Source organism: Lontra canadensis, unplaced genomic scaffold (genome assembly GCF_010015895.1).
Source record: "Lontra canadensis isolate GAN:19392208 unplaced genomic scaffold, GSC_riverotter_1.0 scaffold112, whole genome shotgun sequence".
In the NCBI taxonomy this organism is placed as follows: Eukaryota; Metazoa; Chordata; class Mammalia; order Carnivora; family Mustelidae; genus Lontra; species Lontra canadensis.
Genome location: NW_022631106.1, coordinates 4496246 through 4521556, shown reverse-complemented (window position 1 = coordinate 4521556; position 25311 = coordinate 4496246). Strand labels below are relative to the sequence as shown.

The window sequence follows — 25311 nt, the reverse complement described above, 5'->3', positions numbered from 1 at the left end:
TTCCTGTTCCTGCATGGCCCTTGCAGCTGTGAGCACTTACCTTTAAATGGAAACTTCCATCCCTACATCCTCTAGCTTTGGGAACGACAATACCTTTAGTAAAGAGAATTTAAAAAAAAAAAAAAAAAGTCTTATCCAGAACAGAATGGCTTTTGTCTTTGGAATATGAGTTGGCGGAAAGTTTGGTCCTCAACGTCACTCGGTTGTCACCACTCCTCATGTAGGATGCTGTATCACTAATGGACTTTGCTGAATGGGGAGGGGAGACATGAGGAGGGTGTCCAGTGCACCTCCCCTCCCCAGTGCAGCTTTGTCACATTGCCCTCTGTATGAGTTTCCCAGAGCAGCTGTAACAGCACACCCTAAACTTGGACGGAAATTTGATTCTCTCTCACTGTCCTGGAGGCTAGAAGTCCAAAATCAAGGTGCTGAGAGGACCACACTCCATTGAAGTTTCTAGGAAAGGATAATTCTTTGCTTCTTTTTCATTTCTGGTGGTTGTTGGCAGGCCTTGGTGTTCCTTGACTTGTGGACATATGACTGTGGTCTCTGCCACTGTCCACATATGGACTTCTCTGTGTGTCCCCTCCTCTGTGTCTTCACATTGCCTTCTTACAAGGATACTAGTCCTTGGACTAGAACCCACCTTGCTCCAGTGTGAGTTCACCTTAACTAATTGTATCTGCAAAGAACTGTTTCCAAATAAGATCACATCTCATGTGATCTTGTTCTGGGTGGACACGGGTTCTTTTTTGGGGGAGGGGGACACTATTCAATCCAGTACAGCTTCTATAACCAAAATGACCTTACAATGAATTGACTTGTATTACAGACTAGCAGATTTTCATTGTCAATCTCTTGGGCTACAACTTGATTTTGAATTTCAAAAAGTCCTGATCTGTGGCTTTCCTCCAAATGGCTCTATTTTATTTCTTTAGGGAGCCTAGGACACATGTTTTCAGTGTCTGGATTAGTTCCTGCTTTTTAATGTGATTAGTAGCCAGTAGCCAACAAGCTTGGTTAGATAGAGGGATATGGACAGAAGATTGTAAACAGGCTCCCTTCCTCCCCTAAAGAAATGTTTCTAGACATCTTCTGGGAAAAGGAGAAGAAGCTGGGGAAGGTGTATAAGAAGAAGGAAAAGGGGTTCATGGCTGGTTTGGTCAGTTAAACAGCCAACTCTTGATTTCAACTCAGGTCATGATCTCAGGGTCCTGGAATTGAGCCCTGAAGCAAGCTCCCTGCTCAGTGGGGGATCTTCTCCCTCTCCCTCTGACACCTTCCCTCCACCACCCACTCGTTCTCTCTCTCTTGCTTAAAAAAAATATAAACCTTTAAAGAAGCAGCAGCAGCAGCAAAAACTTAGTGCAAATTGGCTCAAGCAAAGACAAACATACTCTTACATCATGAGCTCTGTACGCTGGTGCAATTAGGAAAGGGATTGCCTTAAATAGAGAGAGGGAGAGACTTGCTGAAATTTCACACCAGATTTGCTTAAGAATACTCATGCTGACGCACAGAAATTTTAAAAGGACAAAGTAAAATCGCCATATTGTCTCCCAGTTCCTCCCAGAGAAAGCCACTCTAAATATTATATATAGACACTGTATATGCATATATATTTATAAATACATATGTAAATCTCATGTAAACACACACACACATGTATGTCCTTTCTAATCCTGCTTCTCTGTCCATTATCTGTCATCCACCTCTCCCTCCATGGCAGTCAGGAGCCCTCAGGTCTCCAACTGCAGGGAATGAAACTGAGCAGCCAGGGACTACACCTTGATTCCTACTGCTGTCCTCAGCCAAGGACATGGTGTGGCAGGGCCCTAAGGCAGGCCCAATCTTGGAAGGTGCAGGATCCTCTGATGGATGTTCTTAGCCTGAAGACTCCCACTGGGCTTGATAAGCCCTCTCAGAAATGCAGTCAGACAGTCCCCTCCGGTTTCCCTTCAGCCCCCTTTTGCTCAGCTGGGGTTACTCTGCATGGTGGTCTGAGCTCCCCATTTCTCTAAGCTCCCTCCCCATCTTCTTTCATAGGAATTTCCCCTATACATCTCTTGTGCATCTAAATGCCCTTTGAATGTCTGGCACATGGCTGACCTGGACAATATCTATCCATCTGTACCCAGCATATTTTATAAAGCTGTTATAATATTGGTCTCTTTGGTTTAAGCAAAGTGAGGCCAGATTTTGAGAAAAATCTTGGCGGAGTGTTTGAAAGGAAACTGTGATGTTAGGTTTCAAAATGGACACAACAGAAGCTTAGTGGTTGTATCCTAGCTCAATGAGTTTATTCGGTCCCATTGTACCTTCTGCCTGACCTTAGAACAACCCACATACAGACCACCTCTGCAGATGTGCTCATATTCCAAGGAGTGAAGCCAAGATGAGGGGCCAGACATTCCACAAGTCCCCCCAAAAAGGCGTATTTGAATGAGGGTTAGTGGGACCTAGGAGTTTATTTGACTCTCAAATATAGAGGAAACATAGGGGATATGATTAAGACTCAAAGATTTGCATGTTGTTGCCACAAACGAAAACTCCTCTGCATAGCCCTCCGGGTTCTAAGGAGCTTCTCAGTCTGTTCCCAGGGTCTGGGAAAGTCAGTTGGGCCAGCCCTGTCCCTGGACACCGGTATACACTGCCAGAAAGATGCATGCTAGTTTGAGAAGCTAAAGTAGCACATATAATTTAAGAAGACTACACTTACAGATGCAGTCCCTATGACTACATGAAAAACAATTCTTATCTTTCCAAATTATATGGCTCTGGATGTCATTAGAGTTGTAAAAGATTTTCTTTGGACTCGTTTCAATCACAATCATGTGGATCTTTTTCACATATTGGAGGGGAAATCTCAGCCAATGCTAAATCTCAAACATGTCCATGGCATTCATGGAAACAAGATTAGATTTACCCTCTTCACTCAAGATGGAGATGCAGTAATGTGATATAACAGAAAAATCTGTATTTATTGTCTTTGTTTCCAATACCTTGCACAGAGTTCCTAAAAACCTTGCCATTTCCTGAGTGAGAAGAGCATCCTTTGTTATTCATAACGGACCATTTTTGACTACACCTGAGTTTCTGCTAATGAGGTTACTATTGTCCGGGTTCCAGAGAGCTTCTGGAGGTAGGCTGGTAGCCAGAGGAACCAACCAAGTGATTAGAAGGTTGTAACTTTCATCCCCCCTCCATGATCTGCAGGTGGAGGAGAGGGGCTAGAAATTGAGTTCAATCACCAATGCCCAATGATTTAATCGATTATGCCTATGTAATGGAACCTCCAGAAAAATCTGAAACTACCAGAGTCAGAAAGCCTCCAGGTTGATGCCAGGATGATGGCACACCTGGAGAGGACATGGAATATCAACCCTTCCTTCTATACCTTGCTTTATGCCTCTTTTTCATTTGGCTCTTCCTGATTTGCATCCGTTATAACTAACTGGCAACCAAGGTAAAGTGCTTTCCCAAGTTCTATGAGCTATTCTAGCAAATTATCAAACCTGAGGAGAGGGTTTTGAAACCCCCAATTTCACAGCCAATTTCAGTATGAGTGGCCCAGACTTGCAATGGATGTCTGAAGTGGAGGCAATTTAATGGGACTGAGTCCTTCATCTGTGGGATTTGTGTTAATTCAGAATTAGTGTCAGAATTGAATTAAACTGTAGAACACCAAGTCTGGAGAGTTGGAGAACTGGCTGGTATAGGAAAACACAGCCACACATTTGATGTGTCACAAACAGTGTAACACACAATAGTTCAGAGAGGGGGGCTCAGGGAATGGTCCTGTTATGTTCCCTTGAAGAAGTTCATGAAACCTCCCAAGATCATAATAACATCAACCCTTTAACAGAAACCACTGAGGAGGCACCTGGGTGGCTCAGTCGTTAATCGTCTGCCTTCAGCTCAGGTCATGATCCCAGGGTCCTGGGATCGAGCCCCACATAGGGCTCCCTGGTCTGTGGGAAGCCTGCTTCTCCCTCTCCCTCTTCCACTCCCCCTGCTTGTGTTCCCCGTCTCGCTATGTATCTCTCTGTCAAATAAATGAAAAAGAGAGAGAGAGAGAGAGAAACCACTGAGGGGCACCTGGGTGATTCAGTTGGTTAAGTGTCTGCCTTCAGCTCAGGTTATGCTCCCAGGGTCCTGGGATTAAGCCTCGCATCCGGCTCCCTCCACAGTGGGAAGGCTGCTTCTCCCTCTTCCTCTGCCTCTCCCCCTGCTCATGATCATTCATTCTCTCTTTCTCTCAAATAAATAAATAAAATCTAAAACAAAAAAACTAACCAACCAGAAACCACTGCAAAAGTCGGCAAAACCCTTTCAATACACAAACCCTCCTGACATCATAGTCATACTCCCCACCATTCAGTGGCTCCTGGTAAGGGTGACTGCTATGACATTGAATCTAAGGAAGGGGTAGCCTCGTGCAGCTTTCAACATGAGACTTCCCATTCAAGAACAGAGTACACAGACTCTTTAGAAACCTGTCCATAGACGTAACTGTCAGGAATATCCTCTCCCTACTTATGATCTATAGCAACTCTATTTTCTGAGAAGTACAGGGAGACTTGACTAGGTATAGACAAATAAATACCATGAGATCAATTAAGAGATGATAAAGAGGCACAAAGGAGTAAGGATTATGAGTAGGAGTAGTGGAAAAGATAATTGAGTAGATTATGTTGACTCTACTTGGAGTGAAACTGGAAAGAGCTATACAAAGGAGCAGATTCTAAGCAACTGACCCATGGTGCGTCCACGGTGGGCTGGGGGAGGGGGTTGGGGAGGCAGCCCTCTGGAGGGATCATGTGATACTTATTAGCACAGTTTAGCCCATAGTTCTTTTCCTTCAAGGAACCTGGTAGGACTCCACTTTCAGCTCCACCATGTGACTAAGCCTGGCCAAGTTTTGATTTTGAATGAGTTTTGAGGAGTGATATATATCATTTATGAGATGGGACACTTGCTTGCTGAGATGAGTTTCCATAACTCTTTTGCCCTGTGACGCAGTTCCCAGCAGTGCCCAGCAATGTTCAATATGGTGCCTGCTCTATAAGCCCAGGGTCCTGAGTAACCACGATGAATAGAGCATCTGGCTGGCCCATGAGAAACCAGTAGTGTAAACAAGAAATAAGAGTTTTAGAAGGATGTTTATTACCACAGCATAATCTGGACCTTCCTGACAATCAGAAGATTACGAACTCTTGCTTCTGTGAAAGCCAAACACAAATGGAAACCAGACTGGAAAATTTCCTGAGCAGACAAAACCAGTTTAGTCAGCAACACTTAATTTACATTATTTTGTGAGACAAACCAGGTTAGCACCACCTAGGTCTCTCTTTGCATACATCTCCGAAAATCATTAGCAAAACTTAAAAGATTTTATTTGTTTGTTTTAGAGAGAGAGAGTAAGTGAGCGAGGGGAGGGTCCGAGGGAGTGAAAGAATCTCAAGCAGATGAGAGACAGACAGACAGACAGAGAGACAGACAGTGAGAAAGAGAATCTCAAGCAGACTTCCTGCTGAATGTGGAACCTGATGCGGGGCTTGAACTCAGGACCGTGAGATCATGACTTGAACCGAAACCAGGAGTCAGACACTCAACCTACTGAGCCACCCAGGCGCCCTCTAGCAAACCTTAAATAATTCCCTAAAATTGATACGAAGTGACCACTAACCAATTCCCTTTCATTTAAGAAAATTCTAATATTGTAACCAATCACTATAAAGAACAGTCTCTGCCCTCACACTAGATAAGCTTCTTGCTTACAACATATCCTCATTCCATGTTTTGGTTTGAGTGCTCCTGGTTTGCAGACGTCTTTTTGGGTCTATACACAATAAACTTATACTAATGACTACTTCAGTGATTCACTGATTTTACTTTTCTGTTTGTTTGTTTCTTTTCCTGAACTTTAGGTACTTCTGAAATCCCTAAAACCAGCTTGGTCCCAGGTACAGCTTTTATGAGGCCTGGTAGTAAAGCATTTCCTGAAGGGCTCCTGACAGGTCTTCTCTGAGCTGAATTGTATCCCCCTCAAATTTATGTGAAGTCTTAACGTCCAGTACTACAGAATGTGAGTGAATAAGAGATAGGGTCTATTGAGAGGTAATTAAGTTAAAATGAGGTCATAAGGGAGGGGTCCTAATCCAGTAAGACTGGTGTCCTTATAAGAAAAGGAAGGGGTACCAAGAAGGCACACACAGGAAAGGCCACATGAAGTCACAGCCAGAAGGCAGCCAGCTGCCAGTCTGGAGGAGAGGTCTCACCAGAAACCAACCCTACCAGCACCTTGGTGTTGGACTTTTCCTGAAGTCTGAGAAAATACATTTCTCTGGTGTAAGCTTCCCAGTCTGTGCTATTTATTATGGTGGCCCTAACAGCCTACTTTGGGATCTCTGTCTTCCTGATTACTTTGTGTATGTCTTTTTAACTAATCCTCATTCCTTAAGTTTTCCATAAACTCAATTCCTTAAAAACAAAAAGCCTAACTAATTCCTGACTCCACACACATGTGAAAAGCATTGAAATTTCAGAATCACAGTAAAAATGATCCTTACTCTACATCAGATACTGGACAGGTACAAAGACTGTCAGAGGGAGCTGTACCCAACGACCTTACAGGAAATTAAATAATAAGCCCAGCTAATTTTCTCTTTTGTTTGAAGGGTCATAGACACATTAGATTCTGTCATAGAGCATTTCCTTGACAACCGCTGGCTCTGATAGGTAAAGGAAATCAACTAAGGAACCCAGCAATGACCTACAGGCACTGCATAATGATATAAAATAAAAGACAGAATGGAGGAAGCTTCAGCCTCACTCCTAAAGGAAGGAAAAAGATGATCAGCAACCCCAGAGAGGACACTTAACACGGGATTTCCCAGCTCTCCTAGGCTAGATATCCCTGAATACATGTCGCTTAGAACCTCAGAGAACAGAGGCCAGGAAGATGACCTGAAGAGATGTCAGAAGATTTAATAAAGAGAAGTGTGAGCGGCAGGACTTTATCAATGTAGGGCCCAGCAAAGAAGCTTCTTTGAGAAATTCATCTTCATATAAGAAGCCTGAAAATTCTTCTCAGCCTGAAGAATGGTAGGAAGGAGGGCTGCCAGGTTTCAAAGCTGCAATTACCACCTACCTGCCAATGGCTTCCAAGCATGCACGTCCATTAGATCCTGCCCCCACCCTCCAGACTCCTATTTCTAAAACTCGGGGAAAATTCTTTTCAATGGCTTATAGGTATCTCAAGCTCAGCAGTCAAAACGCACCTAACAGTCATCACATGGCCCCTCCAACACCTGTTCCTCACCCATACTACCATCCAAGGAAGGTCGCAGCCTAGCACTCCAGAGTCTACCTCAGCTTGGCCTGCCCCGCCCTCTCATCAGCTTAGAGCAAATGCTCACAGGGCTATCTTTCACCATCTGGTGTTAGTACACCAACATGGCAGGAAAAGTCATTTAAAGGCTATTAACCTCAGAAATTTTATTAACTATAAAAGCAAACATCAGCTGTGACCAGTAGATTTAAATCCACCGAAGACGAGCTCGGTGGTTGACTTCTTTGGAGAAACTGAACTTTCAGAAACTGAAAGGGGTTGCTCGGTAATAGTTTTTTTGTGAATAAAAGAATGAGGAGTAAATAGATGATTTGAATTCAGGAGCTCTCTGGCTCAAACAGGACAGAACTTGCATCCTTAAAATTAAGGCTCTGGGTTTCAAGATCTCTCTGTTTTTCTCCCAGGCTGTGAGTCTCCTACTCACTAAGGACCACAGCTGGTCCTGGGTGGTGAGGGGTAAAATCTGGAGAACCACAGCCCAGACAGTACCCATGGCTTCACCTCTCCAGCCCACCATCTGGATATCATGTCACAGAGCACCCTTGTACAACAGGTTCTGCTGGACCTACTATTCACCTTACACAATCATTTAGGAAGCTATAGGGAAACTCTTTGTCAGCCAACTCATGGGGCTTTTCACCTGACGCTGAGCATATTTTTTCCCAACCGCAGCTCAACACACCCAACTCACCCTTGAGAATGCAGAAGGGTGGGCTCTATTGAAAACCACTGAACTAGGAAACTCTCTTTGTAGTTCCAGGCTTTTCTCCCAAGTCAATGACTTTTATTAATGAATTACGTGATTTCCTAAGAAATCTCTATGGCTTGAAAGAGCAGTAAGAGAATACAGAAGGGGGCACCTGGGTGGTTCACTTGGTTGAGCAAACAACTCCAGGTTTCGGGCTCTGGTTTCTTGGGTCCATGATTTCAGGGCCAGCTCAGATCATGATCTCAAGGTTGGGTGATGGAGCCCCAAGTGGGGTTCACGCTGAGCAGGGGGTCTGTTTGAGAGTCTCTCCCAGGGCCCCTTCCCCCACTTCCATGTGCAGGCTCTCTCTTCACTCTAAATTAAATAAATCGACAAACAGAAAAAAGAAAATACAGAAGAACAGGCAGGTTCCTGGTTGTAGGGCAAGAAAAAGAATTTACAGCTAAGAAGAAACAAGGCAAATGTTGATAGCTGGTGGCTCATCAAAGGCCGGGACAACGCTCCTGAGCTCCTGCATCCGGGCACTCAGCGCGCTCGCTGTGCAGTGCATGGTCGTTATGGTTCTGAAAGAAGGGCTTGCACATGCTTTTCTGTGCTCATTCTGCTTGTTCTCTAAAGGCTTACAGTTTGCTTTTCTCCCCAAGTGTTTCTTTTCCAAATTCATTTCCACAGCTGTTCAACCTCCCTCCTGACAAAGGAAGGACAACTTGACAACCAGGGAGGCTTTGTTCTTTTTTCTTGCGCTTGGGAGTTGGAGGGAGTTCTAACCACCCGTAAAGGGCTCACGGCGTAGGCTGGTGGAAAATCGATTTATACAATTCCCACAGCAATCATTGTTTTTTCAACCCAAAGAAAATGAACCAAACAAGTGTATGTGAATCAAGTTTGAGGAATTCCAGTGAAATAATGATCGCAGTGTCCCTCTCTGTCCCTGTACTGCGTAAGCTCCTGAATTGGGACATGCATCTAGGGGACAGATCTTTCAGGCTGCTGGTGAACAAGAGTCTATAGGATATTTGGGAGGTAACGGTGTCACCCAGTTGGGGACATTTAGGAGTCAGATTTGCCTCCTCCAGGTTGGTGAATCTGTGACCTCTCCAACATCCTGTTTCATCCCAAGGTCTTTTTGCTGTTGCATCACACGTGTGCAGGCATGTGGCCACGCCTGCACCTCGTAGTCAGCACCATATTTCACTGCCAATGGCAGCTGTGGGCTAACTTCCAAATGTTTTGTTGAAAGCACATGTCTGAAGGAAATTGCTTGGGCCCCTGGCTGGGCAAGCACCAGACACCTGCTCTCCCCACCACGGTGGGTCAGAAGCAGCCATGGGAGAGGTGTCTCACAGCTCGGGTGCACTTGCTGAGCCCTTGTAAGGGCAAGGGCAGTAATGTTCATTCCCCAGGTAACTACAGCCAACCAGCCAAGGCTCCAGGGCCCAGTCTGTCTGCGGTTTAGGACTTCTCCCCATTTCTATGCCAACAGATGCCAACCAGATTGCCTTTCTTGTGTGGAACTTCCCCTCGAATATGGGAAGGGCAAAGGGACATTTAGTCATCAACTACTATGTGCCGGACATCTTTGTGTATTTTTTCATATCCTCCTCGAAACCGCTCTCTGAGGTGAGATCAGTTATCCCATTGTACACACGGGAAAATGGAGACGCAAATAGATTGAGCCACCTGCTCAAGATTGTACAACTTGTAAGTTTTGCCTCTGCCTTCTCCACTGAGCTCCCAATATTCTTGGCCAGAGGAAACTGTCTACTTGTATGTGGAGCCTCTCACTTCCTATCCTAGGAGCCTGAATAAGTTGAAATAAGGAAATAAGGAGGTAAAAAGAGGACAAGAAAATAATGCCTACCATGCCCACTAAAGAGTCAAGTTTGCGCACAGCCCTCCTCTAGGAAAAGCTTAGACTGCCTGATCGACCAGGTGACGTGGCATCACCTAGGATGTGAGGAGATCCCTGACTCAGAAGCACTCCCATAGGTGGACTTGTATTATTACTAACACCCAATTCTGACACCAGTAGCTATGAGTATGATTAAGCCCACAACTCTGAGCAATTAACTCAACTGGAGATAGCATCAGACCCCACAGGTGAAGGACTCAGTCCCACAGGAATGTCCTCCCCACCTGCACTCCAGATGCCAATCACAAATCCAGGTTGTCACCTGTGTCTCCGATCAACTGGACATAGAAAGGAAGTTCCAACAATGCCCTCCTCAGATTCTATTTACGTGCCAGAATGGCTCATAAAACTCACCCTCCAGACTCCAGAGAAGCATTTTACTGACCAGATTACCAGTTTGGCATAGGTGGCTATAACTCAGGAGCAGCCTGATGGACGGGGTGCATAGGGTAAGGCACAGGGACAGTGTGTGGAGCTTTCATGCTCTCTCCAGACACACCACTGTCCCTGAATCTCCACTTTCACCAACCCCCAAACTCTCAGAACCTGGTCCTTTCGTCATTGTTGTTTTTTAAGATTTTATTTTTATTTATTTGACACAGAGAGAGCACAAGCAGGAGGAACAGCAGGCAGAAGGAGAGGGAGAAGTAGGCTCCCTGCTGAGAGGAGCAGGGAGCCCAGTTTGGGGCTCGAGTCCAGGACCCTGGGATCATGACATGAGCCGAAGATCGTAGGAATGATGGCAGGAGCTGCTAGGAGTGGAATCACGGGGTTCACCTGGCAAATAGTTTGCCAAGTTAGGCTGGCAAAGGGATGGCAAGATGAGACGAGAGGAGGGCAGGGAATTCTAGCATAAGGGGTCTGCCAATTTAGGATCTAAGGCCAGCAACAAGCATACATAATAAACAGAGGGGTAAATTGAATGAAAGGCAAAAGCTGTCTGTGAAGAAACTGGTGCTATGGATTTCTGCCTTAGAAAAGCAGCCTGAGGGAGGGCAACTTTTCATTCTATCTCTTGGATCCTGAACCACATAGAATAAATTGTATCCAAAAAACAGCTTCCAGACCATCTGTGTCTTTATAATAAAAATAACAATGAAGAACCATAAGCACCTGGCGATCTGTGAATTCAGAGGCTCAAAGAAGCAAGAAGAACCAACAGGAGATGCGAACCCGGAGGTTGGAGTCCGGGGTGGGAATGGGGGGTGTCTCTCTTCTTAACCCGTACATACTGTCCCTTCATGCCATGGGGACAACAACCCTGGCTACATCAGGTTGCAGTGAATCTTGAATAAGGAAATCTCCATGAAGCACCAGCCACGTGAGGGGCCAGAGGTCTGTGCTCAGTCAGATATTTTCATTTGCCTCCCTCTACTACTCTCTCATTCACTGTTGTGCTGGAGGATGGACTCCACCACAGCAAGATGCCAGATGAATACAAAGGAAAGAAAGTCAGAGGGAAAGAAAGCGCAGGGAGAGAGGGAGAGAGGTGGGAGAGCATGGAGTACCAGTCAGGAGCAGACTGCTCTGGAACCCTCCGCCCCAGCTCAAGTGTCAGTCCTGGCGTGTGCTGGCCTCTTGGACCTCTCAGATGAGATGGAGGAGGGGGAAGATGGGGAGAGATGAGACACAAAAGAGACCCTGGTAGCATGGCCATGTTTAGCAAACTGACTCAGGGAAAACCAGGGAGAAACAATCCTCTCTCAGGGAAAACCATCTGCTTCCAGAAAATGAAGTAGCACCGTATTTCAAACCAACTGTCCACTAAGAGTAAGCCATCCGCCATGCCGTGTCCAGGAGCTTCTGTGATACACTCACTGAGTGCTTCCTAAATGTTGAGTACTCATGCACGTTTAATAGGAATTTTCCAGTGACCCTAGGAACTAAGGAATCTCGTCATCCCAATATTTACAGAAATGAGGCACAGAGATGATCAGAACCTTTCCCGGAGCCACAAGCTGGACTCGGCCCTGTTAGCCAATTCAAAGAAAGAGCACTGGCTTCCCTGCTAAGTGGACATGAGCCCAGTGCACTCAGCGGTAACACATGAGTTCTCTCATATCCCTTGGGCTATGAGTTGGAAACTCAAAAGGATGGGCTGAGTGGGTAGAGCAGGCAACGCTTGCCCTCGGTGTTGTGAGTTCAAGCCCCATGCTTGGTGTAGAGATTACTTAAAAATAAAATCTTTAGAGAGAAAGAGAGAGGAAGGAAGGGAGGAAGGAAGGAAGGAAGAGAGGGAGGGGAAGAAGGGAAGAAAGAGGAAGAAAAGGAAGAAAGGCAAGAGGTAAGAATACAAGGAAAAAGATCGGAATAGGGCAGAGCTGTGTGTCTTGTCCAGACTGTCCTTTGTCAAGCAACAATGCCGTTGTTCAATTTATTTTAACTTCCTTTGCCTTGTTTTCTTCATCTGTGAAATGGGGTTGTTAAGTCATGTGTCATAGTAAAATGCAAGAATTTAATAAAATAATAAGGGTTGAAGTGATCCCACCCAGGGCCTGGATATACTAGCTGGATATAGCTCCTTGCTATGACTTTGGCCATGTCGTTCAACAAGGGGTGCTAGTGATCATATTAGGGTTTTGTCTCTGCTCCCTTTGCCCCCACTAAGGGTGGACAAGAGACCTGGAGGGTCCAATTGGTATTTTGACAGTTCTAGAACAGCTCTTCTTTACTGAGAAAGCATCTGTTCAGTGGATAAAGATCTGTGGAGTTGTCACATGTAACCCACAAATCACAGATCGCTTTCCCGATGACTCAGACTTTCTGCTGAAAGAGCATGCTTGTGACTGCTGCCCTCAGGAAGGCCCCTTCCTCAATGAAAGGGTGAGTTCAAGGGCCTTTGCTCAAAATACAACTGGACTGCATTAAATACCAGTTGCTTTCAAACTGCCTTCTAAATCTGGCCCTGGAGCTCCTCTGGTTTCACACTGGGTCACAGAAGTGCCCCAGCACACACTTAATACTCACTGTGCTGTGGGCAACCACAGAGTGACCCAGGAGTGACATGTGGGCGACCCTCCTGCAGCCAACACAACAGCTTGGCCCATTGGAGGTCACAGCAGTGCCCTCAGCAGATACTGTGGTCAGTTGAAAATTGTAATTTTATTTTGAAATGATCATTAAAAAAAAAAAAAGCCCAAGTGGAAAAAATTAAACTTTGGGAAAGTCAAACAAATCTTGTTAGCCAAGAAACTCTGACCAGAAACCAAGCTGTGATTGGCTCTAGATGTAAAATCAAGAGAAAATTCAGGGGGACGTCAGATTCTCAAGTTCAGAGGCAACACCAAAGAGGTAACAGAGTCCAGTGCTATAAATAGCACATTCTGGGAAAATGACAAGAAGTGATATTTGGAAAGGCACTGGTGAAGGAAAGGTTGAAGAGTTAATTACCTCAGAATGGCCTGCCAAGAGGTGCCTTTGATGTTATCACAGATAAGCCTCCTCAGTGACGCTGTGGGAGTTACAGTAAGCAAGTAACACCCAATAACTTAGATTTAAGTGAAATCTTTGGAAGGTGAACTGTGAAATGAACACCTCATGGCTTAAAGGGGCCATCGTGGGAGTGGATAGGCTCCCAGCTGAGGCCACTTACTCCATTGTAAGAACACTGAAAGGATGAAAATATCTAAAGACAGAATGGGGTGAGGAAAGGGGATCTCAGAGTCAATCCAGCCCAGTGTGAGGAGAGAGCTGCCCTTGTTCCAAACATAGCACTATTTTACATCAAGATACAGTAGGTACTCTCAACTTAAAGGCAGGAAACCAAGAGTTCTCAAGTATCAACAATCATCAGAGGTGCCTGTTAAAATACAGATTGCCAGGTTCCATTCTCAGAGAGTCTGAGATGGGGTTTAGACATCCAAATATTCATGAGGTGAATCACTGAGGTGATTCTGAGACATATGGCAGGAGTCTGGAGTCTGGACTCCCAGCCTCCCCTCTCAGTTTCTGACAACTTGGCTTCCTGTGGAACCTGCCCAGAAGGAAAGACTATGGAGCCCTAATGAGTTCAGCATCTTCTTAAACGGTTAGAGATTCGCATTATGAATCAATAAACTGACTTCCAACTTCATGTACGGGTCTCCTTCACTTGGTGAATCCAACCTAGATGTCTTTTGATTACTTTTTAGGAGACTTTTGTCCCTGCCCTTTCTACTTTCGCATGAAGTCCTCGCTATAAAGCATTGTGTACCAGATGAATTAAATAGCTAATTGTAAAAGGTGAAAACAAAACAAAACAAAACAATGTTTGTGGGGTGTGATTCAGTCGTAAAGTGGCCAACTCTTGATTTCAGCTCAGGTCATGATCTCAGGGTCACGAGATCAGGCCCTGCACCAGGCTCTGCACTCAGCAGGAATCTGCTTGAGATTCTATCTCTCCCTCTGCCCCACCCCCGGCTGGCACTCACTCTCTGTCTGTAAAATAAATAAATAAGATCTTAAAAAAAATGTTTGCATGTTCTTTGGTTAGATACAATCTCAGCAAACAAGATATGAATTGCAGAGGCAATAAAAGAGTACATTAAGTTTGAGCTCATAAAAATTTAAAACTTTTATAGGATAAAAAAAATCATAGTCTAAAAAATTTTAAGTGACAGAATGAGAGAAAGTATTTGATTTGCATGTAATACTCAAAGTTTTCAAATTTAGATAATTTAGTGAGTTTCTACAAATCAATTAAAAAAAATTAAAAAAAGCAAAGAAAACGGACAGGATGTGGTACTTGCATACAATAACTGGGACATACTTATAAAAAAATTCATTGTTTATATGAAATTTCAATTTAACTGGGTGTCCTCAGTTGTTGTTTTTTTTTTAAAGTCTGGCAACTGTAAGAGGATATGAACCTCCAATTTACAACATGAAAAACACTAATGATCCAAGATCATGGAAGAGATGTATGCAAATTAAACAAACATGCCTAACCCATTTTTGCTCATTTGATTCGAAAACATTAAGAAGCAATGTCGTTGTGGGCTTCAATAAAGAAAATACTTAATATACTAATATTTAAATGCACTGTCTATGGAAAATATAAGTCCATAAGGTGTTTCCAGAAAATTCTAGCAGCTATGGTGTAAGACTTAAATTAAGATCCAATGTTATGTGCTACCTAGGCATTTGGTAAAGCTGGGAGGGTCCTCAATCATGTAACTGCAAACTCTCCTCCCCAGTCTGATTGCCTGCTGGCCAAAAAGCCCTCCTTACTGCTGGGACTGGGTGCCATACCTGCTCATCCCTGAGTATTAGGTGTCAATCTCCTGACAGCCTGTGGAGTTTTGTAAAACAAACCAATCACGTCATCCTGTGGGAACCAGGAGGCACCTCTCTTCTTGCTACAACAAAGCCTTACTCCCATACCCCTGATTGTTCCCTCTGTTCCCACGTGTAGCACCCATGTGGCCCTATGTTGTGTGCAGTGTCCTCCTCCCCTGGGCTGTGAGTATATGCAACTAGTTGGTGTCATCTCTTTATGGTGGGCCGTCACTTCTATCCCTGGGGCAGGAACCCTTCCCTCATCAACCCCATGAAGAGGAGGTGATTAAAACAGCAGCATCTTTCAAATTTTTGAAGGTATTCACTTTCGAAATTTCACTTCTGACAATATAGCCTATAAAAACCCTCACAAACAAAAAGAGATGCATGCAGAAACAAGAATATTCAATACAACATCCTATTTTTTAAGAGAAATAAAAAAAAAGAAAACAAAATAAAGGTGAAAAATTGGTAGCAACCTAAATATCCATCTGTGAGGAAATGGTTAAATAAATTATCGTCAATGTAATCTGTGAAACACTACCTAACAATTAAAATGACATAGAATGAATTCCAAGACTTGTTATATTTAAGCAATACATATAATCGCACCCAATTTATGCAAAATAATATACACCTACACATATGTGTGTGTGCATATACACTTATATACATATACACATATAATAAATACAGGGAAGGAAAAGCCAGACTGATCAGAGTTACTGTAGACAGTGAGGAGAGGGACAAGGGGAGGATTTTGTGTTTTTATGCTGTGTAATTTTGCACCGTTTGAGTCTTCTACACTGAAAGTGCATTCTAGTATCATGTGATGTGATAGAAATTTAAAGTTAGGAAGGGAAATCAAACTATATACAAAAGCCTCCTAGACTAACACCTGGTGAAGGTTTGTAGTAATGTAACACAACTAAGGAGTGCGAGTGTCTAGTCTGACTATCCCAGCACCAAAGATATCTTCTGGGCCTTAACACTATGTGTTGACTCAGCCTGTTAAATTTTTCTCAGCTTCTCTCCGGGAGTCCTAAAGCAAAATTGCCTCATTCACATATTCTGGAGGAGCCAGGCAATCAAGACAGATACACCAGCCAAGTACTTTTGCAAATCCTTTTCAATTCCCTTCCTACCCCATCTTTTATTTGACTTCATCATCTCATGCAACAAGTAAAACAAACGAACAAAAAGTACATAAAGAGTAAATGAAACAAGATGGGATTGGGAGGGAGACAAACCATAAGTGACTCTTAATCTCACAAAACAAACTGAGGGTTGATGGGGGGAGGGGGGTTGGGGGGCTGGGGTTATGGACATTGGGGAGGGTATGTGCTATGGTGAGTGTTGTGAAGTGTGTAAACCTGGCGATTCACAGACCTGTACCCCTGGGGATAAAAATATATTATATGTTTATAAAAAATAAAATTTAAAAAAAAGTACATAAAGAGAAGGAGGATGAGGTCCAGTGAATGAGAGAAAAGAAAAATGGTGAAGTACTATTTATCCCAGTGTGAAAACCAGATAAGCCCTCGACAGCAGTTCCCTCTTGCTAAGTGAAAACTTGAGTTTAACTAAACAATGATAGATATGTCTTCTACTTTTTCTCTCTTTAAAGAGGTCATCTGGCTACTGAATGAAAAGCATTATTAGCAAGTAATTATATACTTGATGCAGGTCATAAGGGAAGTCACCAGAACTTGGGTCACATTGCATTGACCAAAGCCTATCCCTGCCTAGCCAAGACCCAGTCCCGCTCAGCCTTCTCCAATTGCCCTGAGGACAGACTCCTGTCTCCAGGTCCACCCTGACCCCTGCTCTCCCTGGGGACACGCTTTGACATCTTACCACACTAATGCCGTCATTGAGAAGGGCCTCCCCGAAGATCATCATGTAGAGTGGCTCGTTCACACGCGCCTCCTCGAACACAGCCAGCACGGCCACCGGGTCCACGGCTGAGATCAGGCTGCCAAACAGCAGGTTCTGAAGCAGGTTGACGTCACTGAGGCCAAAAGCTTTGATCTGGCAGATGAGGTAGAGAGAGAGGCCAATGCCGAAGGCATTGATCAAGGCCCCCAGGCCTGCCCACCACAGGATAGACCCAATGTTCTCAAAGAAGGGCCGGGTGGGCATGAAGTAACCACCCTCCAGGACGATGGGTGGAAGGAGGTACAGGAAGTAGATGCTTGAATCCATGACGGGAGGAGATTTATGGTCAGTGCCGAAGATGATGGCGCCCACCAGAGCCCCAACGATGATGAGGAGGCAGCTTTCTGGCATGAGGCCTGGTAGTCTGTGGTAAAGATGGAAGCCTAGAAAAGAGCAGAGAACCACATTGAGATGTTTGCTAATAAAATGGCTCTGGCATGAAGATACCAGGAGACTGGTGAAGAAGAGGCCTTCTGAAACCAAGCAGATGGGACCTGGGGTGATGTGTCTCCCTGAGCCTTAGCACCCCGTCTGCAGCAGGGACTGGGAAGTGTTGCCAGGGCTTTCAGTCAGATCAAGTACTTAACAGGCCAGGCTCAGTGCAGGTCTCAGAGTAGTCTTCAGCCCGCTGTCCCCTCCTCTTCCTCTGTCCTGTTTCCCCACTTCACAGGGTCTGAGAGGGCAGTGAGAGAAGAAGAGCAAGGAGGTAAAGCTCCTGTGCAAGACCCTCTAATGCTCATTCAGAGTCACTCACAGCTTCTTCCAAACTTCCCTTCCACCAAGCCAATAAATGAAAATTCAGTCTTTCATTGTATTTTCCTCATTTAACCAATGACACTGCCATCTGGTCAGCTGCATATGAAGGAAATCAAGGGGTGCCTGGGTAGTTCAGTCAGTTGAGTGTCTGACTCTTGGTTTTGGCTCAGGTCACGATCTTATGGGTCATGGGATGGAGCCCTCATGTCAGCCTCTATGCTCAGTGGGGAGTCAATGTGAGGATTCCCTCCCTCCGCCCTTCCCCCGACTCACAAACTCTCTCTATTTCTAAAATAAATAAATACATCTTTAAAAAAGGGAAGGAAATCAAGTTGCATTTCCTTAACCCCCATCACTTTGCTCCTCGTGCAACCAGCTCCCTATTTCATCATCTGTGTCTCTCAGTGGCTGCCCCTAAGGACCATCTCCACCTCCTTATTCATACAGTCACCACCTTTATTTAGGGGTTCCCCATTTCCCATCCTGACTTCTGCACTGGCTTCCTGATCTCCTGTCTCACCTTCTACTCCCCAGCCGTTTCCACCTTCCACTGTCAGATGACTTTTCCAAATCATGTGTATCTGCTCATCTCATTCCCGACCTAGGACTCTCAAGGCACACAAAGCATCTCACAGATTTTTAGCTGAGGGTATGTGTGGCACTGCTGAACACCGTGTGTGATGTGGAGAACCAAACAGGCTTATTATAATTCCAGCTTTTTGAACACATTTAAGAAATAAGACATTAGCAAATAGGAAGACAAAGACAAGGCAATGCATAAGAATGCAGTGAAGTGTATATTGACCTACCAACAAACAGGAGAAGAGATCAGTGCACAGCAGGCCACTCCAGGGTTCTCTCCAAGTCAGTATCCCTCCCACCCAACACTATCCTTCTTATGCATCCTATGTGACAGCCAACCACACACCTTTTCCCTGTGGTCCCCTTTTGTATCTTTATTTATTGCTGCCTGAATTGTTCTTTTCTTCAACCTATTTAGGTCCTTCTTGGCCTTCAAAATTAAACTTTTCCCAACCACTTCCCAAGGAAATCATATGCCTTCCTCTGAAATACTGTAATATTTTATCAGTATCTGTCTAACAACAATGTTCTCTTCCTACCATTTTCTGTGTGTGACTTATCTGCCCTACTAACCTCCAAATTCTTCCAACTGACCCAAAGTGCTTAGCAAGGTGTCTTGCCCACAACAGTTTGTCTGTTTGCTGGAAGAATCTATAAGTGTGTACATGAATGATCGATCTGGTTAAATGTTCACCAGAGAAGCTTTTATATGAGAAGTAGAAATTGAACAGGTTGTTGGGGAGTGACTAGGACTTACATATTTGGACAGCAGAATGGAAGAGATTTTAAATGGGGATAATAACCCCAAAGAAAAAAAGGGGAGACAGGAATGGCCCAGTCAGATATGTCTGACATTCATTGAGGAGATGCACCTGGTTGCAGCAAAGTTTTTATGAGTTGGGAAGAATATTGGAAGAAGAGTCCATAGATGATTGAGCCAAATAAGACAGGGTCTTGAGTTCAAGGCTAAGGAATGTAGATTTCTCCACAGGCCATAGTGAGCCATTGAATATCTCCTTAGGAATTTTAATTTTAATTCCATTTTAGCCATTCTTACAGGAATGAGGTGGTATCTCATTATGGCTTTGATTTGTATTTCCCTGATGCTGAGTGATGTTGAGCATCTTTTCATGTGTCTGTTGGCCATCTGGATGTCTTCTTTGGAAAAATGTCTGTTCATGTCTTCTTCTCATTTCTTAACTGGATTATATATTTTGGGGTGTTGGAAATGCAACTGGTGCAGCCACACTGGAAAACAGTGGCTCCTGTTGGCTCCTCAAATAGTTAAAAATAAAACTACCTTATGGCCCAGCAATTGCACACTAGGTATTTACCCAAAGGATGTAAAAATAGAGATTCAAAGGGGCACATGCTCCCCAGTGTTTATAGCAGCATTATCAACAATAGCCAAACTGTGGAAAGAGCCCACACGTCCATCAACTTATGAATGGATAAAGAAGATGTGGGTGTGCTGTATATATATATATATACATACATATATATATATACACACACGTATGTATACACATATATATTTACATGTATGTATACATACATGTATATATATGCATGTATATATATACAGACACACACCCACATCTTCTTTATCCATTCATAAGTTGATGTACGTGTATATATATGTATGTATATATATACAGACACACACCCACACATATACACAATGGAATATTACTCAGCTATTGAAAAGAATGAAATCTTGCCATTTATAACAATGTGGGTGGAGCTAGAGTGTATTATATTAAGTGAAATAAGTCAGTCAGAGAAAGATAAATACCATATGATTTCACTCATATGCGGAATTTAAGAAACAAAACAGATGAACATAAGGGAAGAAAAAAAAGAGAGAGAGAGAGAAGCAAACCATAAGAGACTCTTAACTACAGAGAACAAACTGAGGGTTGATGGAGGGAAGTGGGTGGGGGGGGATGGGTTAAATGGGTGATGGGCACTTGTGATGAGTAGTGGGTGTTGCATGTAAGTGACAAATCACTAAATTCTCTATGAGAAACCAATTTTACCATATATGTTAACAAACTAGAATTTAAATAAAACTTGAAATAAGAAAAATTAAAATAAAAATAAAAGACAGCCATCCAAGACTCTGTAGGTTCACCTGATCACAGCTTTGAATTTCATTTGTAATCAGCAGGCAGGTTATTATGATAGGATATAATTAGTATCAAGGGACTGTCCAAAACCACAAGCCTACACATTGGCTTTAAGACCAGTTTAAGGTCTCCTTCAAGAGTCTGAGAGTCCTGCTCTCTCCCGTTCCTTAACAACGTCTTTCTTGTCCTCCTCCCCACCCTCCTCCTCCTTCTTCCTCTTCTTTAATTGTGCTCATTTTAACTACATTGAATTCTTTAACATGTAAAAGAGGTGGAAGAGCCTATAGTGTGATTTCCTCAGGCTCTGTGTCTTCCCAGTTTGGTCCTTCTTCCAGGAATCAAGTTTCCCGAAATGGATCCAACATGCACCTGTCTAAGCCAAGTTACACCTACGCGGTGGTGGCAGGAAGAGGCACTGTGCACTGTAAAGTAGGGCAATATAAGGAGAAACACCATGTGCATCACACTCTCCAATTCTCATTTTCTTTCATGATGGACCACAGCATCCATCCTGAGTTGTCACTTAGAGTTTTCAGTTCCAGTGCCTGAAATTTAAATGGCCACTGATAGCAACGTCCTGCCTGAAAGTCAGAGATGGTCCTACCATTCCATTCTGCCCAATGACTCAAGGAACACACTTCTGTAATGTGCCAAGGAGTGGAACTAAAATAAAAGATAAACAACAAAACCTGAGATGACTCTGTATTATCTTTGTTCTATAATATTCTTCTATAACACATAGAGTTGGCTGTTTTAAAAAGGATTGGGGGAGAGTCGTGATGTTCTTGTGTCTGAGCGCCTGCCAGGCAGTGCTAGATTCATCTGTTTTCCCCATTATGCTAAGTCCCTTGAGGCCAGGAACCGTGGTCATTACGATGTGTGGTAGGGGAATTCAAAAAATGTGTGTCAACAGAATGACTGAGTGAAAGAATGAATGTTAAGGGGCACCTGGGTGGCTCAGTGGGTTATAGCCTCTGCCTTCGGCTCAGGTCATGATCTCAGCGTCCTGGGATCCAGCCCCATATCAGGCTCTCTGCTCTGTGGGAAGCCTGCTTCCTCCTCTCTCTCTGTCTGCCTCTGCCTTCTCGTGATCTCTGTCTGTCAAATAAATAAATAAAAATCTTTAAAAAAAAAGAATGAATGTTAAATATAATATTGTTAATTATATTTTGATTCAAGTTTCACAATATAGAATCTAAAAAATTTATAGATTCTTCATGTGTGAAAGTTTTATGTCATTTTTTTTTGCCCCAAGCAAATGAGCCACCATATATAAAACTATGAGCCCAGTACTTGACATAAGAAATAATAATCACTAAATGTAGCCATCTTTTCGTGTACAAGATAGAAACAGTCTGAGTTCTTAAAGGCTAGAAAGTATGAAATTGTATTTGAATGAGAATGATCCAGGGGCACCTTGGTGGCTCAGTTGTTAAGCATCTGCCTTTGGCTCGGGTCATGATTCCAGGTCCTGGGATCAAGCCCCGCTTCAGGCTCCCTGCTCAGCAGGAAGGCTGCTTCTCCCTCTCCCACTCTCCCTGCTTGTGTTCCCTCTTTCGCTATGTGTGTGTGAGTGTGTCTCTCTCTGTCAAATAAAAAATAAAATCTTTAAAAAAAAAGAATGATCCAAATGATAACCTACTGAAGTTACTTTTTCTAAAGTATGCTGCAGTTTACCAAAATGAAAATCAAGACCATTTAAGCCCTTAGTCCTGTGAATAGCAGCGTCCTTACCATCCTCTGAGCTTCTAGACATTGTGGGTCTGGATACGTGCAATATTCTAAAAAAAATCTGCATTTTATGCTAATATAAGACCAAGATAAAATATATCCTTTCTGCATCGAGCAGTTCACTGACATAAAATGTAAACCTTTTTGCCACTAGAAAATCCTTATTTACACCAAAAGGAGGTCTTAGAGTAATTTCACAGCAAAGATTTAGACAATGTGACTAGCTGGTCAGTGACAGCTCTAGTTCCTTGATTCCCAGCCCAACTTCTTCCATTACTGTAAAGAGGGAAGGAGTGGGTGGGGACAGTATTGTTCACCCAGGAAAAGACAAGATCCACATAAGATCACTTCGAACGATATCAGCGCCCACGCAGTTGCGTGAAAGGTGGTAGAACCCTACCTCTGAACTGAGAATGTTATCCCATCAGAAAGCCATTTTCACTGGAGCACTTTTGAGAAATAACAGGAGACCCTCTGTGAAATTTAATGCTTGGACAAATCACACAGGAATTCTTCTAATTAACAATTTCCATTCACTCTTCACACTTTACTAGCTCAAAATGAGTAGCAATTGTGAAGGGCATCTAGAGATTACACTCGTACCCCGTCACCCCCGGGAGGGAGTAAGATGGGGAGACGGAGCCCACAGACCTGATCCCTAGGAGTTATCTGCCAAATCCCAAGGCTCAACCCTTGTTTCACACCCATGCTAGGGGAAAATTATAAATAAGCATCCAAATGAATCATAGATTCTATCCCAATAGGACAACTTATCTACGAAGTAATAAAGTTCCTAACAGAGGCAAAGGAGATGTCCTGCGTAATGACTGAGATAATTGTATCAGTTTTTCATTTTGGAATAAGCTGGTTTTAGGGAGAAGGGGGGGTGGAGTTAGGGATTAAAGGGTCATAGGGTGTAAACCATTATTTTGGGGTTTGGCACAAATAACCCTGATTAGAATTTAATCCATCAACTTGAAATTCCCTTTATTTCACAAAGGAAAGCAGAGGTACCCCACTGGCACCATTTGGCTCAGGCATAAACCAGTATTTTACTGACATATCCTCCTTTACGACCCCATACCCCACCACTGGGTGAAATAAGAGTGGCCTGTGATTGTCTTATTCCTTGCTTTCTGTCATTCTGCAAGGAGCACATGTCACTTTTAAAGAATAAACAATGGGAGTCATTGATGAAGCCCACAGTTACATGGCCAAGAATGAAGGAAGACTATTTTACAGAAGAATCATTATGTGCTCCTGAAATTTCCAATGGGTATCATTCCAAGGTCTAATGCCTTATTCCCTAGTTTTTAATGCATAGAACTCGAGATTTTTACATGCCAAATAATGTCCCATAGTTGTCACCCTGAAATAAGAAGAAATCAAAACAACCCAGGACCCAGAAATCTGCTCAAATTTCAAAGCACAATCCTGAGTTGTTACATGGCTTCATAAAAAGCAGTTACAACTTTCCCTTGACTCAAAGGAACAGATTTTTTTTTTAATCTAATAGCAGTAACCATTAAAATCCATGTAGTTCACCACCTACAAGTGAAATGTATGTGAAAGTTCACATATATTATCTCACGTGGAGAACAACTCCCACAACCAGGTGTCTGGGGGACTTACCTATTTTTGCAAGGGATGCTAGAAGTATCCAGAGGGTGACCTCATAAGGAATCTGTACGTAGTCATAATCCAGGGCAAAAACAGATATCTTCTCATCGGCCTCTGAGCTGGCAGCAGCAAACCGAACATTAGGTTCATGCTGGGCAGTGGAGTTTGTGGATTTGTTCAAATCTGAAGATGCTTCAGAACACTTGAGGGCCACCAGCAGTAGCAACCAGCTCCAAGGACTGAAAGGCACAAGCATTGGAAAACCCATGCTGTGGGCTTCTCCTACCCCGTGTGCGGTTGTGTGCCACACATCTGCCGCGAGGAGGGTTTCTAGAGCACAGAGGCGTCTACCTGGGTCAAAGGTAATATACATACAGTCTGTGGGTCATTCCAGGAAGAGTCCGAGCTTGCCATGGAATTCTGAGTGTCGATGTTTTCAAATCACCTTTAAAGGATTTGTGTCCAGACAACTCAGCCTCTGGCTCCAAGGCGTCAGTCATTCAGTAGACTTGGTAAAGCCCAAGTCACCTGTGTGACCTTCATCCGATCGTGATTTGAAGAACAGTTGGGAAGGGGAAAAACATGTCTTCATTCAAAGCTGTTTCCTCACTTCACGGCACTGGTTTCATCTTGTGAGTGAAAATTTAGAAGGACACCACGGTGTGCGTTCCAGGTATCACTGGAGTCCTTCTGACTAGGAAGGCGATCCTTCCCTCTCCACAAGGTCTCAGTAAGAAGCTACCTGTCCTGCACCTGCTCCTTCTCTCCTCCCCCTGCTCTCTCGCACTTGTTTTGAATGGGCAAGGCTGCAGGTAGCTCCTGCACTTAATTATTTGCTCTAATAGGACTTTTGTAATGAAATGCTCTCCTTGACGGTTTTTCCTGCGGTTACGCTGCTGACACCTAGTGGGCAGCCGCAAAATGACACTTCTGCATGTTTAATGATGAATGATTAAGGTGGTCTTGTAATTATCATCCACACAAGGGCATTTTTGAGAGTAGAGAAGAGCGATTGATACTTAATGTCAGACTATGGGTGTCAGCCAGGTTATCCTGGAATCATATGGTCTCTGTAAATTAGGAAGGATAAGGAGGCAGCATAACACATTACCAAACTCATGAGCGGTAATTCAAAGAAAATTCCAGGTTTCCAAGAACTTAACACAGGAAAAAAAAAAAAAAAAAGAGCAGAAAAACATGTTTTATGAAATACATTTAAAACTTTGTAATAAAAAACCTTCCATGGCACATCCAAATTTTTCATTTTAAAGAATTTTGTTATTATGGTTTATTTGTTTGAAAAGAGTGCCACAGAGGGTTTATG

At 43.6% G+C, this 25311-nt stretch overlaps 1 protein-coding gene across 1 annotated transcript in view; it reads right to left on the bottom strand.

Moving 5' to 3' along the window:
* The window catches only part of SLC9A4 (solute carrier family 9 member A4), a 61657-nt gene extending 37392 nt beyond the window's left edge, over window positions 1-24265 (bottom strand). Inside the window, exons 1-2 of the mRNA XM_032840425.1 lie at window positions 24000-24265; window positions 17089-17552 (exon numbers count right to left, since the gene is read on the bottom strand). Coding sequence (XP_032696316.1) covers window positions 17089-17552; window positions 24000-24255 — 720 coding nt within the window. The 5' untranslated portion in view covers window positions 24256-24265. The remainder of the gene's footprint in view (window positions 1-17088; window positions 17553-23999) is intronic.
* Window positions 24266-25311: the final 1046 nt, after the last annotated feature.